The 16126-nt window shown below is 44.7% G+C and overlaps 1 protein-coding gene across 1 annotated transcript in view; it reads right to left on the bottom strand.

Moving 5' to 3' along the window:
* The window catches only part of Adarb2 (adenosine deaminase, RNA-specific, B2 (non-functional)), a 141184-nt gene that overhangs the window by 49654 nt on the left and 75404 nt on the right, over positions 1 to 16126 (bottom strand). Inside the window, exon 4 of the mRNA XM_013009220.1 lies at positions 1187 to 1301. Coding sequence (XP_012864674.1) covers positions 1187 to 1301 — 115 coding nt within the window. The remainder of the gene's footprint in view (positions 1 to 1186; positions 1302 to 16126) is intronic.

The following is a 16126-nucleotide window of genomic DNA, read 5'->3' as shown; positions in this document are numbered from 1 at the left end:
AGTGCTCTACCGCTTGAGCCACAGCGCCACTTCCGGCTTTTTTTTCTGCTTATGTGGTACTGAGGAATCGAACCCAGGGCCTCATGCATGCAAGGCAAGCGCTCCACCACTGAGCCACCTTCCCAGCCCTCTTATTTTCATTTTTAAGATACGCATTCTCTAATAGGTGATTACAAATTCATGCAAGACTTTGGAAATGAAACTAGTTGAATCCTAACAACCAGCTGGTTAGTCAACACAGGCTAGGGATGAGCAGTTTTCATGGATCTCATTGCTTAAATTCAGCCATCATTATCTCCCAACCTAGCTCACATAGGAGGTGACATCCAGTCAGCCTGGAAGTTTCCTTTCTGGTTGGCCATTCTTGTGTTCTAGGAGGGAATTCTATCTCTGGGTGGAGAAGAAGTGTTCGACAAGAAGTGAGGAGTTTATACCTAGCAACAGGAACCTGAGATTCTCACACTGTCTCTGGCATGTGTCCTAGGGCTTCCTTGTATCTCCTGGTGTCTTCCTATGCCCTGCTATGTCCTCTCCCCACTTCTACTTTGGCAGTGAATATGTAGAATCTCCACTGTGGGTGCCTTTTCATTGCGGAGCCCAGATACTTCGACATGATGTGTCTACACTGGCTTCTCTCCTCCAAGTGGGCTCCATCTCTCCCACTCGGCAGCTGAAAGGACCAGCGGTGACAGCTTCTTCTCTGTACTGATGCATCGGCCCTTAGTGTGTTAAGATGACAAAGAGAGGGACTCTCTTTACTCATCTCTCTCAAGTGGCTTATTTGGTGGTCTGGGTTGGTTTCACAGTCCAAATTTTATAGCCATGTTCTTGAAAATGAGGTGTGGGAAAAGACACTCATTCATGGAAATCAAGAGATATGTGTGTGGAGGTGGTTTGGGGGCAGGCTCACTACCACCGTGTTTATACGGTTGATCTAGGTAATCATGGTGGTCATTGAGCTCTCTGAACCCTGTATTAGTTTTCTTTGTCATATCTTCAGGTGGCTGAGACAATCCTTGGCTCCTGAGATCAGGTAAACACTAACATTCCTTTTTTTTTTTTTAAATGATCATTAAAGTAGTTGTACAAAGGAGTTACCACTCAGCAAAGCAGTTTATGAATACAAAGCATCTTGGTCAATGTCAGCCCTTTCCACATTCCCTTAGGAAAAGGAAACAATGATTACCTTTGGTCATGACAATCCCAGCCAGTGATTTGTGGCGGGCATGCACAGACGTCAGGCCAACGGTCAGCTCCCGGAACTTCTGTGTGACCAGCTGGAACACCGAGTCGGCAAATTCCTGAAAAACACAACACCAGGGCTCTGAGGGGCTGACCAGCAGCAGCAGCAGCGAGTGGTCAGCTGCTTCTCACAATCTTTTCTCAGCCACATCCTTGTGAGCGTTTCCAGGCTTGCCTGGCACCGAAGATACTCCCCAGGGTCCCCCAAAGTATGTGCCTTGCTGTCCGCATCTCTCTATCCATGGTGTAGGAAGGCAGAAACCCAGACCCATGCCTGAGCAGGTGTCTGTCCTGTCCCTGGGCCAGCTGCCTTTGAAAGCCATGTCTCCCTGCCTTTGTCTCTCTGAGCAGCAAGTGTGTCACCAACTGGATTGGAAGAGTCTTGTGAAGACTGGCCATGACTTTCTTTTCAATCCCACAGACCAGTCTTTAAGTACCCAGGATGTCTCAGGGTGGTCTGCCAGCAAACACCTCCCACTGGCTCCCACCACAGACTCTTCTCTGTGTTGTGACATGCAGTCACAACACACAATGCACACACATGCATGCACACACAGGTGCATGCACACCAAACTAATAGAGTCCTTTATCGACCTGTCCTAAAAGCCAGTCCACAACTCTGTTAAAGCAGCATGTGTACAGGAGCAAAGCCAGACTAGCCTAGAATGGGTGGGGGCTGTAGCACCCCCTTCTCTTCCTCTTCCAATCCTGTGCCCCACACACTGTCTTTTCCTAAAGGTGGAGGCTCCTGGCTTTCCAACGGGGTCAGCTTGGTTCCTATTACTGTCACAGGCCTTGGAGCAGGAAGCCAGGTTGGAGTCCCCGAACATAGGGTTCTGTAGCCTATGAACCTGGGCAAGTGATTCAAAACCTTCCAGCATTGTTTTCCTCATTTACAAAGTAATCCTCTTAATTTCCATCTAACAGTGTTTTTGTGAGTATTAATTAATTAACTAATGCTTCTTCAATGCTTAACACAGTGCCCCATACTTGATAAGTGTTCAAAAATGATGCCTTAAATGATTATTCTTCATCATAGCATCATTATTTCCCCCAGTGACTGCAGGTGCTGACCAGATCTTTATGTAGCCACATCCAAACCTTCAGCCTAGCTGTAGAGCTCATTTGTTTTATGAACTGGATCTTCATGTTTATACTGGGTACATTTCACTATTGAACAGACATCGATATAGAGGTGGTCAGGTTTCTGGTGTATAAACATATAAGAAGTGAGTAGGCAGTTATAAAAATTCATTAGTACTCAGTAAAACCATAAAACAGGGCTGCCTCTAGAAAACTAGAGCCTGCCATAAAAATAACCCAATATCCTCTTCCCTCCTAATTCTTTGGTGATAAAGAGGTCAGCAGGGATCCCTGGGCCCCTCTTCTGAGCCCAGCCAGAGGCTCTTGGGGCTTTTCTGGGCTGCTGTTGCTCTTGTGGTGCCTGCTTGTAGCCTTTGAAATGTCAATGTCATAATAAGCACGGAGTCCCCACAGCGCACAAGGATGGCTGTGCAAGTTGGGTTTCCCTTACCTGGGTGTAATGCTGGGGAGAGAGGAGGGAGGGTAAGTACTGAGGTTTGGGGGACTGTTACATATTTGTGGATCTCCCCAGCAATTTTTTTCTACCCATTCTTCTTGGCAAGAGGCCATCATCTCTAGGTGGCTGAGGCAAAGACGTGGAGTTTTGGAGACAAGTCTCAGAGGATGGTCAAGGCTGTCCTGTCTTCTCACATCCAGAAAATTGACAGCTAGAACCAGCATCCTGCATCCGAGACACCTTGTACGCAGTGTCCTGGTGTTGTCAGCGAGATAGGGGGTGTTCGTGCACCCCTGTAATCCCAGCTAAGTTAGAGGTGGCAGCAAAAGGACAGGTCAAAGGCTAGTCCTGGCAAAAGCGTGAGACCCTTCCCCAAAAAATAAACAGAAGCAAGAAGGGCTGTAAGTGTGGCTGTAGAGGTAAGAGTCTTGTCTTTTTTAGCTTCTCAGACTCTGGGTGTCTCTGGGCTTTCAGTTGCACAGACTGAGCTGTTGGGAGTGTCTTCCCGTGACCTTCTTGCCCACATTTGTACCTTTCCCTCTGTTATCTCTCTTTTGCCATTAGATTTGCAACCGGTCTGGATAATCTAGAATGAGCTTATCTGAAAAAAAAAAACCTTAACTTGACGACACCTGCCAAGACTCCCCAAATCCATCCCTGTTTTGGGGCTGGCTGTGTCTTTTGGGGGTCCTCATATAGCTTACCACACCCAGCCAGTTGCTTTTCCATCTCATTTGTTTTTTTTCCCCTTCCTTTTATTGAAAAATAAAGTTAGCTATATTTCAGGCCTCCCTCCCCCCGCATATGGTTAATTCCTGTTTGTTTTGGAGGAACCCATCTTTTGATCGGAATGAGAAGGAGAAGGGTTGATCTGATTGTTTCTTGGGCATGCCCCAATCACAGCACGGTGGCCAGGAGTGTTCACAGGGGCACCCAGTAGTCAGGAACCTCCACTACGGTCCTTGGTGCTCCCAAGATGGGTGGCTTTATCCCCATCTAAGACAAGGATTGATGACAAAGCCCAGCTTTCCCTCAGTGTGGGAGCCCAGCGAGACCCTCTCACACCATCTGTCTCCCTTGAGGACTTCAAGCCTAGCTCTGAGCTGGTGTCTGGAGGGGACCCACGGGCAGGTCAGTCTTTAGCACTCCCCAGCCGGGTTCACAGTGGACACAAAGATGGTAGAGAGCCATAGGAGACCTCTGCCATCATGTCAAGTTTTGTCTGTCAGTGAAGAGTCAACTTGAGTGGCTCTTTCCTCACAGGTCCACCTGGTGGGCTTACCCCACAGGATCTCTATCATTAAGGACTCTAGGAGTCCAGATTTGTAGGGGGCAGCTCTGACTTGGATGCCAGAGACATATGCAGTTCTGTACCCTGTAAGGCTTTGTTGTCTGTGGTCTTGGACCTAGCTGAGATGTGCAATGAGGATTTATGTCTTCTGCCCTGAGCTTGAGGCACACACCCCTAACTGTCACCAGGTAAGACAGTCCAGGAAGGCTTGGTCTGAAGGTGACATTGTCAGTGGACCAGAAGGAAGAGAAAGAACGTGGCTCTCCTCCTTCAGGTTAGTCTCATCAAGCCATCAAGGACCCAAGCCAGTCTCTGTTCTATTGACAGAAGCATCCTGAGTTGAATGGGGAATGACAGCTCCACCCAGGAGGGGGAGCTTCCTGTGTGTGGAGTTATTTTCACGGCCTGTCACTTGGTCCTGCTATCTCTCGACTCAGTTTCTAATTGATCACGATTGCTAATCTCCATTCCCCAAGACTGTCCCTGCTTCAAGGGCAGAATCATCGACGGTTCTTCTAAAATCCCTTTTGTAGGGTCAGGTACCTAAATTATGTTTTTAGCCATCCTTTACTTCTTTCTAAAAGTTTTCTAGTGTTCCAGGATTGTAAGAATAGCCACGCAGAGAACGCATTTAATTCCCAAAAGCCCTCAGGGCATGATGCCTCCAAATCTCCAAGTAATTACATAGAATACTTGAAAACTGACTTAATTTTTGAAACCTAAAGATGGTTCTCCTTCCCTTGGGATATGGGAAAATACCCATACAGTACAGCAATGTGCTAGGCATGGTGTTGGGTCTTGTGTGTGCATTGTGCCATTTCATTTCATTCCTATAAGAAAGATACTAAGATCTAAGATCATCTTTTTCCCCAGCCTGGTCCTGGGGCTTGAACTCAGGGCCTGGGTACTGTCTCTGAGCTTCTTTTGCTCAAGGCGAGCACTCTTATCACTTGGGCCACAGTGCTACTTTGGGGCTTTTCTGAATAGTTTATTGGAGATAAGAGTCTTATGGACTTCATTGCCTGGACTGGCTTTGAATCACAATCCTCAGATCTTAGCCTCCTGAGTAGCTAGGATTACAGGCGTGAACCACCATCACCCAGCTAAGATCATCATCCCTTTTAACCATTGAAGTGATGTAAACCCATTTACACAACCAGGATGTGGTAGACATGGGACCACAGATCTGACTCACACCTTCTATGGGTTACCACTGCTCTGAGGAAAGCAGGATTCATCCTGTCCTGAAGACCCCCACCAGCTGCCTTCCCTCTGGACGCAGAAAGAGCGATACTGTTTGTAGTGGCATGTGAGTAAATGCACGCCGTCATCTTGAGACAGGCCACAGTGCACACCGATGCCTCAGGGTCCCTGGATGTCCTCCAGGCCTGCATCCCAGGATGCTTTGCAACCATTATGAGCTAATTAGCCCTGAGCCATAGCCATCTCTTAATGGAGTCATTTGAGGAAATGCTGAAGCAGAACAAATCACATTTGGTTTGGGTTTTAGAATTTGCACAGATGAAGAATTCCTTGACTTCCTTGGCTCAGCAAAGCCCAGGACCAATGGGATTTCAGGTAGACTGCACCGTTGGAGAGTGACAGGGCTTTCTGGCTAGCAGAAGTAGGCTCGAATGGAGCAAAGCAGCATGGTTGATATTTCTGGTGGGGAGATCTCCTTACGCAGAGGTCTCTTGGCCTGACACAGCTGACAACTCTAAGGCCACCATCCTTGGCACTGTCTACTCCGTTCTGGCATCATGGTTCAGTGGAAACGACACCTCTCCTCACTCTGCCAACACATAGGCATACCACTGAACCCCAACCCATTTATTCATTCATCTCTTATGCAGTCCTTTGCCTCTGGTCTCTTAAAACCTATCCTCAACAACAACAAAAACAGATTCCTTTTTTAAATGCATTTAAAAAAACTCAGCAAACACTTACCCAGAAGGTGCTATTTGCCAGGCAAGTGGGGTTAGATTCCACACCCCTTCTTTGCAAATACCAATGTCTTTAAACCATCCAAGAATTAGATCAGAATTTGGACCCATACTCAACAAAAATAACAAAATTGTGAATCTTACGTCAGTCTTGGATGGAGTAAGCACTGAGTAAATACTTTGGAAAACAAAGGCGAATTGGGCTGCACTTTTTATCAAGTAACAGCAAAAGAACACTGAGGAACAATAAGATACTTCCATGGCATATTAACTGCTGCCCAGCTTGGAGCAGTAAGAGAGGGGCTGATCATTCCAGATTTCTCTGTGTTGCCTCTGGGTAAAAGGGTCTTTGAAGAGCACTTTTGGAAATCTAGACCTACTGGTTGAATGAGGTAGTTAAAAAGATTCTTGTTTTCAGCATTTTGGTGTCTTTTTCTCACTTCTGTAGTCTATTGATTTGGAAAGCTAGCAACCTCCATGGAGAACCTTATATTTTCTCTTGCATGATTTCCTAACAAGGACCTGTCTTTAATGACAAAAATTCCAATTTAATGGTGTATTTGTGGCTAGGGAGCATGGCTTTTGTTTTGTACTTCCTCACTCTTGGATGGTTAGCAGCTAGATCAGACAGGACTCTTAGGATCAAACTTCCGAAGGAATGTACCTTCAAGGTGTTCTTTGCTTTGGTTTCAGCTAAGATCTTTTGGGGAAAAAGCAGCTGAACATGTCCAGAAATACTCTTATCTGTTGTTTTTAAGATGGCATGCTGAGCATGCCCACCATTTTAGTCTTTTGAACACTTATGCCATGACTTTGAATTAAACTTGTTTTGGAATGCATCTTTCCTTCTTGAACTATGACCTTAATCTGAGCATCCTCAGTAATTTGTGTGTCCATCCTAAAGCACTTTCCTATATGAATATGTATAAATTGTCTGAATACAATTCCAGGCTTCTTTTATTGGGAAAGGGTAACGCTTTTGGAAATCACTCCATTTCTGTCTTTCCTGGTCCAGATAATCACCCTTTCTCCATTCTTTTGTCCTCTAGTAGTGCTTATTAGCTTTGCACTCACCAAGAGAGGAACCCATTTTGCTGAGTTACAGCACGGTAACTAACATGTCACTAACAATAATGCACATCTTAAATGGATGATTGAGTGTATGAATTACAGGAAATTCCCAGGCATGTTGCTAAGAGGACTTATAAATGGCTAAGAGGTGATCATTTCAGAATAAATTTGATATGTTTTCTTATTCGTTTCTCTTAACATTCTTCTTCATCTGTAACATCCTGCCTCCTTGGGTGATCGTGGAAGGCCACAGTAGGACAGATTGTTCCACAAACAACACACATTTATTTTCTCATAGTTCTGAAGGCTGGAAGCCCCAGATCAATATGTCCGAGGCCTCTTCTCTCAGCTTGTTATGCTGCCATCTTGCTGTGTACGGAGCAAGTAAGAGCCAACTCTCTGGTGGACACTGACCTGTGGGTTCAAGACTCTACTTACATAAGCTTGTTGTTTCTTTAGAGTTTCCATCTCCAAATATAGTCACTTCATCAACTAAGGCTTCAATAAGTGATATATTTTTTTTGGGAAAAACACATGATCTGCACTTTTCTGTACCTCCCACATACTTCTTATATGGAAAATGTTTATTTCATCCTAACAGTCTCCAAAGCCGTAATGTATTCCTGCATCATTGTTAAAAATTGAAGTCCAAAGTCTTATCTGAAGAGCATGTACTATAGCCATGGGTGTACCAAGTGTGGTTCATTCTGAGAGAAAATTCCTCTCTAGCCATAATCCCTTGGCACTAAACAAGATCTGTGCTTCCCCAAGAGATAGGTGTAGGATGGGCTTGAATTTTTTTTGGGGGGACACATGTCTGTTCATTTATTTATTTATTTATTTTTTTGGGTCCGGTTGTGTGGCCTGAACTCTGGGCCTGGGTGCTGTCCCTCAGCTCTTCAGCTCAAGGCTAGCGCTCTACCACTTGAGCCATAGTGCCACTTCGGGCTTTTTTCTTTTTGCTTATGTGGTGCTGGGGAATCGAACCCAGGGCCTCAGGCATGCAAGGCAAGCGCTCTACCACTGAGCCACCTTCCCAGCCCATGTCTGTTCATTTATAACACACACACAAAACCTAATGTCTCCTGAGCAACCTCCTCTCTGATGCCTTGTAGTGGATACAGGTGATAATATATCGCTCAGTCCTATCTTAGAGAATAGATCAGTCCTGTCTTACAGAATAGATCCAAACACATGGCGAGATGCAGGGTGGCAGAGTTGCCCAGTGTTTGCCTCATTTGGTGTGTTCCTCTCTTTCCTTGGCAGGTGACAACATTTCCTTGCTCTCTGGCTTTGGAGTAAACTGGGGCTGTACTCTGAGTGTTGGAGAATATGTTTACCCATCGAAGGTAAGTTCTAAGAGACAGTCCGTGTTCATTTCTCTGACACTCTTCCTCCCTTTGGTCCTCAAGCCTTTACAATCTCTTTTTCTTTCTTACCTAGCTAATGGCAGATGGCCTTGGGGGTGGAGCCCCATGAGCTGGGGTGTGTGGTCTCAATCACATTGAGGCATTGATTTAAGAAGCTATAAGTTACAGCAACATTGTTGGAGAAGGGCAGGAACTCCATTATAAAAAGGCAAATAAAACTGGATAAAAGAAAAACAAGTAATGTACAAAGTCCTGTCATCATTATGAAGAGCCAATGGCTTTGCCCCACCACGAATAATCTTCATAATTCATTTTTCTTCATCCCTTGAAACTTACATTTTTACGATGACAATTTTTTTTAATGGTCCTCAGGGTCTTGCATTCGCAAGCCAGGCATGTTATCACTTAAGCCACATACTCAGCCTTTATTGCTCAAGTTATTCATAGGATAGGGTTTTCCAGTCATGTCTTGTCATTTTGGGGTTTAATTCTCCTATTTTACCCTTTCCATGTAGCTGGAATGACAGGCACACACTGCCTTACATGGTTATTGGTTCAGATAGGATTTTACCAGCTTATTCCTGGGCCTCAAACCATGATCTTCCAATCTCTGCCTCCAAAATAGATAGGATTACAGATGTGAGCCACCACGTCTACTCTGCAACCTTTTAAAATAGTCTGGAGTACTATTTAAACACATGTTTCAAAGAATGTCTTATAAAGGTACATGTAAGAAGAAAACTCATTGATTCTTAATTTTTCTTATATTAGGTGGTGAACTAATTTACTTAGGGTTAAAATTTACCTTTTTGGTATTGAATCAGTATTCCTTCCTACAAATGCATCAATGAGCCTTGCTTGTGGGCTTTTATGCCAGTGCTTGTTAAGGTCCTGGCTGGGGGAAGCATTGTCCTTGCTGATAATCTATCATGCTAACGTGTAAATGACCGTCTCTGAGAGATGACATCAGAATGCGTTGAGGTAGGGTCCTGCCTATTACAAACAATTGGCTTATTTCCCCTCAGCATTTCAGGACAAACTTTCTTGTGTTTTAATTTTTTTGGGATAGGGCTTCACTATGCTGCCCAGGCTGGTTTTGAACTCCTGGCCTCAAGTTATCCTCCTGCCTCAGACTCCAGAGTACTGAGCTGAAAGTGTATGCCGTCAAACTCAGCCTCCTTGTGTGTGTGTGTGTGTGTGTGTGTGTGTGTGTGTGTGTGCGCGCGCGCGCATGTGTGCATGCTCTGGTCCTGGGGCTTGAACTCAGGGCCTGAGCACTATCCCTGAGATTTTTGCTCAAGTCTAGAGCTTTACCACTTGAGCCACAGCATTACTTCCCGTTTTCTGGTGGTTAATTGGAGATAAGAATCTCTTGGCCTTTCCTGCCCGGCCTGGTTTTGAACCATGCTCCTCTTTTCCCAGCCGCCTGAGTAGTTAGGATCACAGGTGCCAGCCACAAGTGCCTGAGTTAACCCATTAGTTTTTATGTGCGCTCCAGAGACCTACCATACTTTGGTGTTTGTTCAAACATACATGAATTGCTAGTAAATCCAAGTCATTTTAAGCCTGGATTTTGCAAGTGATTATTATTTATTATTATTATTATTTTGTTGGTCATGGGGCTTGAACTTAGGGCCGGGGCTCTGTCCCTTTTGTTCAAGGTGAATGCTGTACCACTTTGAGCCACAGTTCCACTTCTGGTTTTCTGGTGGTTCATTGGAGATAAGAGTCTCACGGACTTTCCTGCCTGATCTAGATTCGACTAGGATCCTCAGATCTCAGCCTCCTGAGTAACTAGGATTACAGGCATGAGCCTGCAAGTTCCTGGCTGCAAGTGGTAATTTTTATAGAATATTTATGCATTTTCCTTCTTCTCCTTTAGGAAGGAGAAGACTATGTCAGGGGCCCATGCTTGTCTTCTTTCAGACTCATCAGTCTTTGAGAAAACAGTGGCTTTGGAAAAATCCAGAGAAACAAGCCTTTGAGTTCTGCTGCTCCAAATCCCTCCATTTTTTTTTTTTAAAGAAAGCCCTTTCTTGCCTGCCGTCTCCCCAGCACAGCTATTTTAAGTGATTTCTTTTTAATTAAATCACATACATGATTGCAGCTGTACATGGCTTTTTAGGGTTGAATTTGTGTATGTAAATGACATTGTTTTTGATTACATGCGGGTTAGAAGCGAGACAGAAACTTAGAATTCATACAGGGAGATTTACTTGACTAATTCAACACCGGGAATTTTTAATGTTTTAATCACATGGGTCTTAATATATGCAGTCAACTTTCGTTACTTCAAACCCAACTAATCAGGCTCTGGTATAACTTGATTTTTTCCCCCCACCTGGTATTTGGTTTCCAGAAGCAGCAAAAGTACTCAAGAAACAAGTATGTATCTGATTAATTTTAAAAATTCAAACTCCAAGCTGTACTTCCAGGGCGGTAAGAAGTTCATTCAACCTCTTAGGGTTGATAAATGCACTCAAATTTAGCAGCAAACTCCTTAACAATTCGGTGGGCCATTATAGTATATTATTGCTTTCAAGATTAATGTCTTACATCCATCTTGACCTTGAAGACACACATCTCATTGTACATTATGAGCAACTTACATCTTGGCTTAATAACTTTTGACAATGCCCCAAGCTTCTATGGTTCTGATGGTATATGTTTACTCTTTCTGTTCTTTGGAGCTTTGAACTTGAAGCATAAGAGGGAGATACACCTGTCTTCTGTGAGCACAAATTTGAAATGCCAGCTCCTTTATAAAAGCTTCCTTATTGTCAAAGCCCCTATGTATTCATTTTCTTTTCCAAACCCCTATAACATTTCTTGCATGATTATCCTTCTTCTTCCATTCATATCACACACGTGCAATGTGCTCTTTTAGCCCTTGTGGACCAGCGGTTAGTCTTTTAATTGAATCTATATTGGCTAATTGTACTTAAAGCAAACATCATTGAAAGCTTACTATCTACTTGCCGAATACATTTTAAAGGTGTTAAGTGCGTTGTCTCCCAGTGGATTCCCACTCGCTGTTCCATGCTCAAGAAACTAGGCCAAAGATAGTGTGTATGGTGCAGGGATTGCATGTGGTCATTGGTGGCATTGTACTCTTCTTGGCAGGAAGGAGGGAGCAGTTCTGGATAGGGGTGGAGGTAGGGTGATCTGTGAAGGCTTGCTGGAGAAGACTGGATCTCTTTGGGTTGCAGAGTCCTGTAATCTAAGTTGATAGAGATTAGGAGAACAGGAAAATATAGAGGAAGCAAAAGATTGAAGAAGCTCAGATGTGGGAAGCCTATATCTGGGCCAGGGACAACGAATAGCTCAAAGTGTGGCCTGAGTGGGCATCTGTGCAGAGAAGTCATGAGACATTATACTGAAGGGACCACCAGGATCTTGGTGCCAGAAGAGAGGTCGTTAGTTCAACAGATACTTCGGGTATGCTCGCTGGGTTCATCCACTGCTTGCATTTCACTAGGGAAATAGCACACGAAACAGGCAGGTGTTGCTCTCATCCGGAGCTTAGAGATGTCAGCAGGAGGCTCTTTATGGAGAGGGCTGGGCTGTGTGGGAGAGGCCATCTGCCCAGCATCCAAATGGAGGGCTTGCCACCAAAGTTTTATTCCATCATTCCGGGGTGGGGGTGGGTGGGGTCTACAGTTTGTAGTTTTGTCCTCAGATGCAAACTGAATTATGAGGACAGCAGTGGCCTAGGAAGGCCAATGCATTGCAGCATGACTGCATCCTTACCACTGCTACATTCCCATCACCAGCAATGGCCTCACATAATGGTCTCTAGCCTCTTCATTCTTCACTGAGAACTTCATGGGGGGTGTTGGTAAACCATTTCATTCCACCCACAAGTGTGCTATTAGAGTATCGGTCCCATTGTGTTGATGCAGAAAGTGAAGTTCAAAAAGGCATGGTACCCTAGCCAAGGTCTTAACACAGTCGAGTAACGGCAGCAGAACTGGCATTGTCTTATCTGAATTCTGGGCTATGGCATCAATCTCAACACACACTATCTGCTGCTCTTCTGAGCACAGTTCCTGAAGACCGCAGGATACATATCTGAACACGCACTATGAAGCCCTTGGAATTGAAGAGGCAATTGGAAGAATGAGCACTGGAGGCTCAAGCCTGTTATCCCTACCTACATAGGAGGCTGAGAACAGGAGGATTGTGGTTCCAGGCTGGTTGGGACAGAAAAGCTCGAGACTACTTTTCAACCCACAGCTAGGCACAGTGCTGCAGACCTGGCATGCCATGTGATGTGGGAGGCTGAGATGGATGGATGGACACAGCGTCAAGCAGGAAATGTCTCCACACAGGGAAGACAAACACTGTGACACACGTCTGTGATCTCAACTAATGACTGGAAGTCTAAGAGTAAGTAGTAGATAATGGTTCTAACAAGTACCCAAGCAGGAGGCCAGATACTATTCATATATGTGTGTGTGTGTGTGTGTGTGTGTGTGTGTGTGTATGTGTGTGTGTATATACACACACATAGGATGAAAAACTGGGCTGGAGGCATGGCTCAGAGGCATTGTATCAGCCTAGCATGTTTGAGTCCCTGAGCACAACTTCCTAGTCTGCCTCTAGTCTTGAGTGACTGGGAGAGGAAGGAGGAGATCGCTCCGTGGTCGGGTCCAGGTCTAGGAGCTGGAAAAGAGCACGTCCAGCTTCTCTACCTCTGTGAGGTTCTGAGGAGAGGCTGAGGAGCCGGCCAGAGGGGGGTGGGGTGACCTAGTGCTCACAGATACAGAATGCTCTCCACAGGGAGACTGCACAATCTACTCCAAAAGGCCAAATAATCAACAGAAGAGTCATTTGCCACATAAATTCTTTGTTAAATATGAAAAAGAGAGGACCTCCAGCTGTACTCATTATTGTTGGTGATTTAGCAATTTAGAAGACGCTCCCTAAAGGGTCTCTTGGGAGCACAGGGGGGTGAATGTATCTTCTACACTCATTCACAGCCTCCCAGGGCACCGTTCACACAGTGGGAGAGAGCCGGTGTTGTTCCCCTAGGAAACCCGATAAAGCAGCTTTGGTTTCTATCGGGGGAGGGGGGAAGGCAGATGTTGTCTGTTGAGGCTGGTTGTGGGGGAGGGAAGCCTGGGGAAGCTGGAGGTGATGGTCTCAGCTGTCCCCAGAGCCAGGATGAGCACAGATCTGAGATAGCCAGTGTTGAAGCTATCAATGCACAATCTGGCACAGACAGGGCATTTGGAGCAGAAATGGTCAGAGGAGAGAGGATTTGGCTTTTTGTTAAATGATAGCCATAATCAGGTGCTCCCAATTCTGGAGGTCAAGTGGTGAGCTCACCCCGTACTTAATGAGCTGTTCACTACTGTACTTAATAGAAAAATGAAACAGAATTCTACATACTTCTGCTTTTTTTTTTCCTTTTGGTGCCTGTATTTTGCCTCTTGGACCCAATTACAATGGCAAATTACCAACATTATTCAAATCAGAAAAAAAACTTTAAATGGGAATATTGCAAGACTCAAACTTTATTCATTCCCAACACTAATATTGTGAATGGCATAAATAAATAAAATGATCCAAATTTGCAATAGCAGTCCTCAGGGTAAAATTGACATTTAGCCAAAGTGCTAGGGATATTAAAATCAATAGATTATAAGAAAGAAATCCTTTAGTAAATATTTTCCTGTTGAAATCCAGTCTTGGGGTTTATAAGCGCTGAAATATCAAAAAGGTTAGATTTGCATATGGGTGGGGGCAAGACTGAATCTGGGTGCCAATGACAACATGTTTTCTATTGTGCCATTGTCCTGCTCCGTTTGTAGCACAGGGTGGTATAACCTAAGAGGTAAGAGAGGCTGGGGCAGGGGTTGGGAGACAACAGAGTGAGTGAACCATTCTTGAGACAACATGGCCGTCTGGTGTACCTCCTGAATATACGCTGCCACCAGAAATAGGCAGGCGGGATAAATACTGCTAGGAAATTCACTCAGCCAGACAGCCAGGCAAGGCCTTGGAAATGACCATAAAAAATGGAAGATGATCTTTCCTGACTTCCAACCAAGGATCCCTTCATGTTTATGTTACATCTTGATAATGAGTTCTGTTTGCTGACCATTACAATAAAGCCTCATTAATTTAAAAAATCAGAGACTGGTGAAAAGCCACTGTCCGAGTAAATAATTCATATGATTAGTCAATTATTCTCAATCTCAAATGACCTAAAAGGATGATAACAAATTTGAATGAAGGAGAGAAAAAGGAAGATCCTTATAACCATGATAGAATGGGGAAAGTCCAACACGTGGTATGGGAACTGGAGTTGAATTCTGCTGACATCTACTCCCAGCTGTGCAACTACCAAGAGGCAATCAGTATTTCTGAGCTACTGGGCTCCTCATCTGTAAGAGGTACCCTGAAGTCTGGGTACTGAATTATGGCATGGAGACTTAATCCTATAGAAGTATAGAAGCCTAAAGAATTATAGACTTCACTTAGGCCTAAAGAGCCTAGAAATGTTCTACAGGGGGAGAACTTTTGGTGTCTACAAGAGGTGCAAACATACTAGCATTACAGGAAGTATCTGTGGTACTGTCCTCGATGGGGAACACCACAAGATGGCAGATGTCTTCTCTGTAATGATGTCCTCAATTGGCCTAGTCCAGCTGGTGGTTCCACTGATTTTGAAACCAGGAGTTACCATACTTTAGAAGACCACATTTTCCCCAAAGATAGCTCACCAATATCTCTCATCCCATTGGCTTATGGCACCAGTGTCTCTTTTACACTTAAAAAAAAATCTAGCAGTGGGCTCAGCATTCTTTCCTTTGTGATATCATAATCTCTAGGGTGGGGAGGGGCTGATGGCACTCCCTGACTCCCGTGTGTTTTATCTCTGGGGAACTCTATGCAGAGGGGCTCAGGCTCTGCCACCGATGTGCTGAGCTTCCTGACAGCCAGCTTCACCCCTGCCTTTTGTGAAGCCAGTCCTGAGCCTCCTCCTCCTCTCCATTGTGCCATTTCGTCTGATGCCATGTGGAGCGGAGTCCTTGCTGAGCTCTGCCTGGATGACGGGTTTGTGGCAAAATGAATGGTGCTCTTGGGTTAAGCTCCTAAGTGTTCCTGGTTGGTTATGCAGCAACGGCATCACAGGTGGATTACAGATCTCATGAAGTATGACTACTCTGAGAGTAGTCTTCTACTTCTACATGGGCATCTGAAGTCGTCGTGATCCAGATTCAAATTGTAGCTTCACTGCTGTGTGAACTTTCCTGAGGCCTTGAGTTCCCCATCGAGAAGAGCGTGTCTAACTCATACAGGGCTGTCCCTGTATGATATGATATACCTGGGCTGTCCCCGTATGATACACTGTCTCTAGCTCTGCTGGAGCATCTAGTACTCAAATATCAACAACTGCCGTTGCCATCCAGCCTTATGCAAATGCAAGCTTCGTCAGGAAAAAAAATTACAGAAAATCCTTATACTTGTTTGCATCATTTAGTGAAATCAAAGTTTTCTCAGCTGTTTAGAAGATGTTTTTATCTGATTACACAGAGGCAGTTACTGCTCAGAAGGCTTATGCCTAAGCTAATTTTTCCCCTTAAATATTTCCATTTTGTTAAGTGGCTTACTTGAGTTCTCCCTCTGTCCCAGCTTGGTTAACTCCATCAGAACGTGC

This window comes from Dipodomys ordii, unplaced genomic scaffold (genome assembly GCF_000151885.1).
Source record: "Dipodomys ordii isolate 6190 unplaced genomic scaffold, Dord_2.0 Scaffold9, whole genome shotgun sequence".
Lineage (NCBI taxonomy): Eukaryota > Metazoa > Chordata > Mammalia > Rodentia > Heteromyidae > Dipodomys > Dipodomys ordii.
The sequence above is the reverse complement of the archived record's forward strand: the minus strand, read 5'-3'. Positions and strand labels throughout refer to the sequence as shown.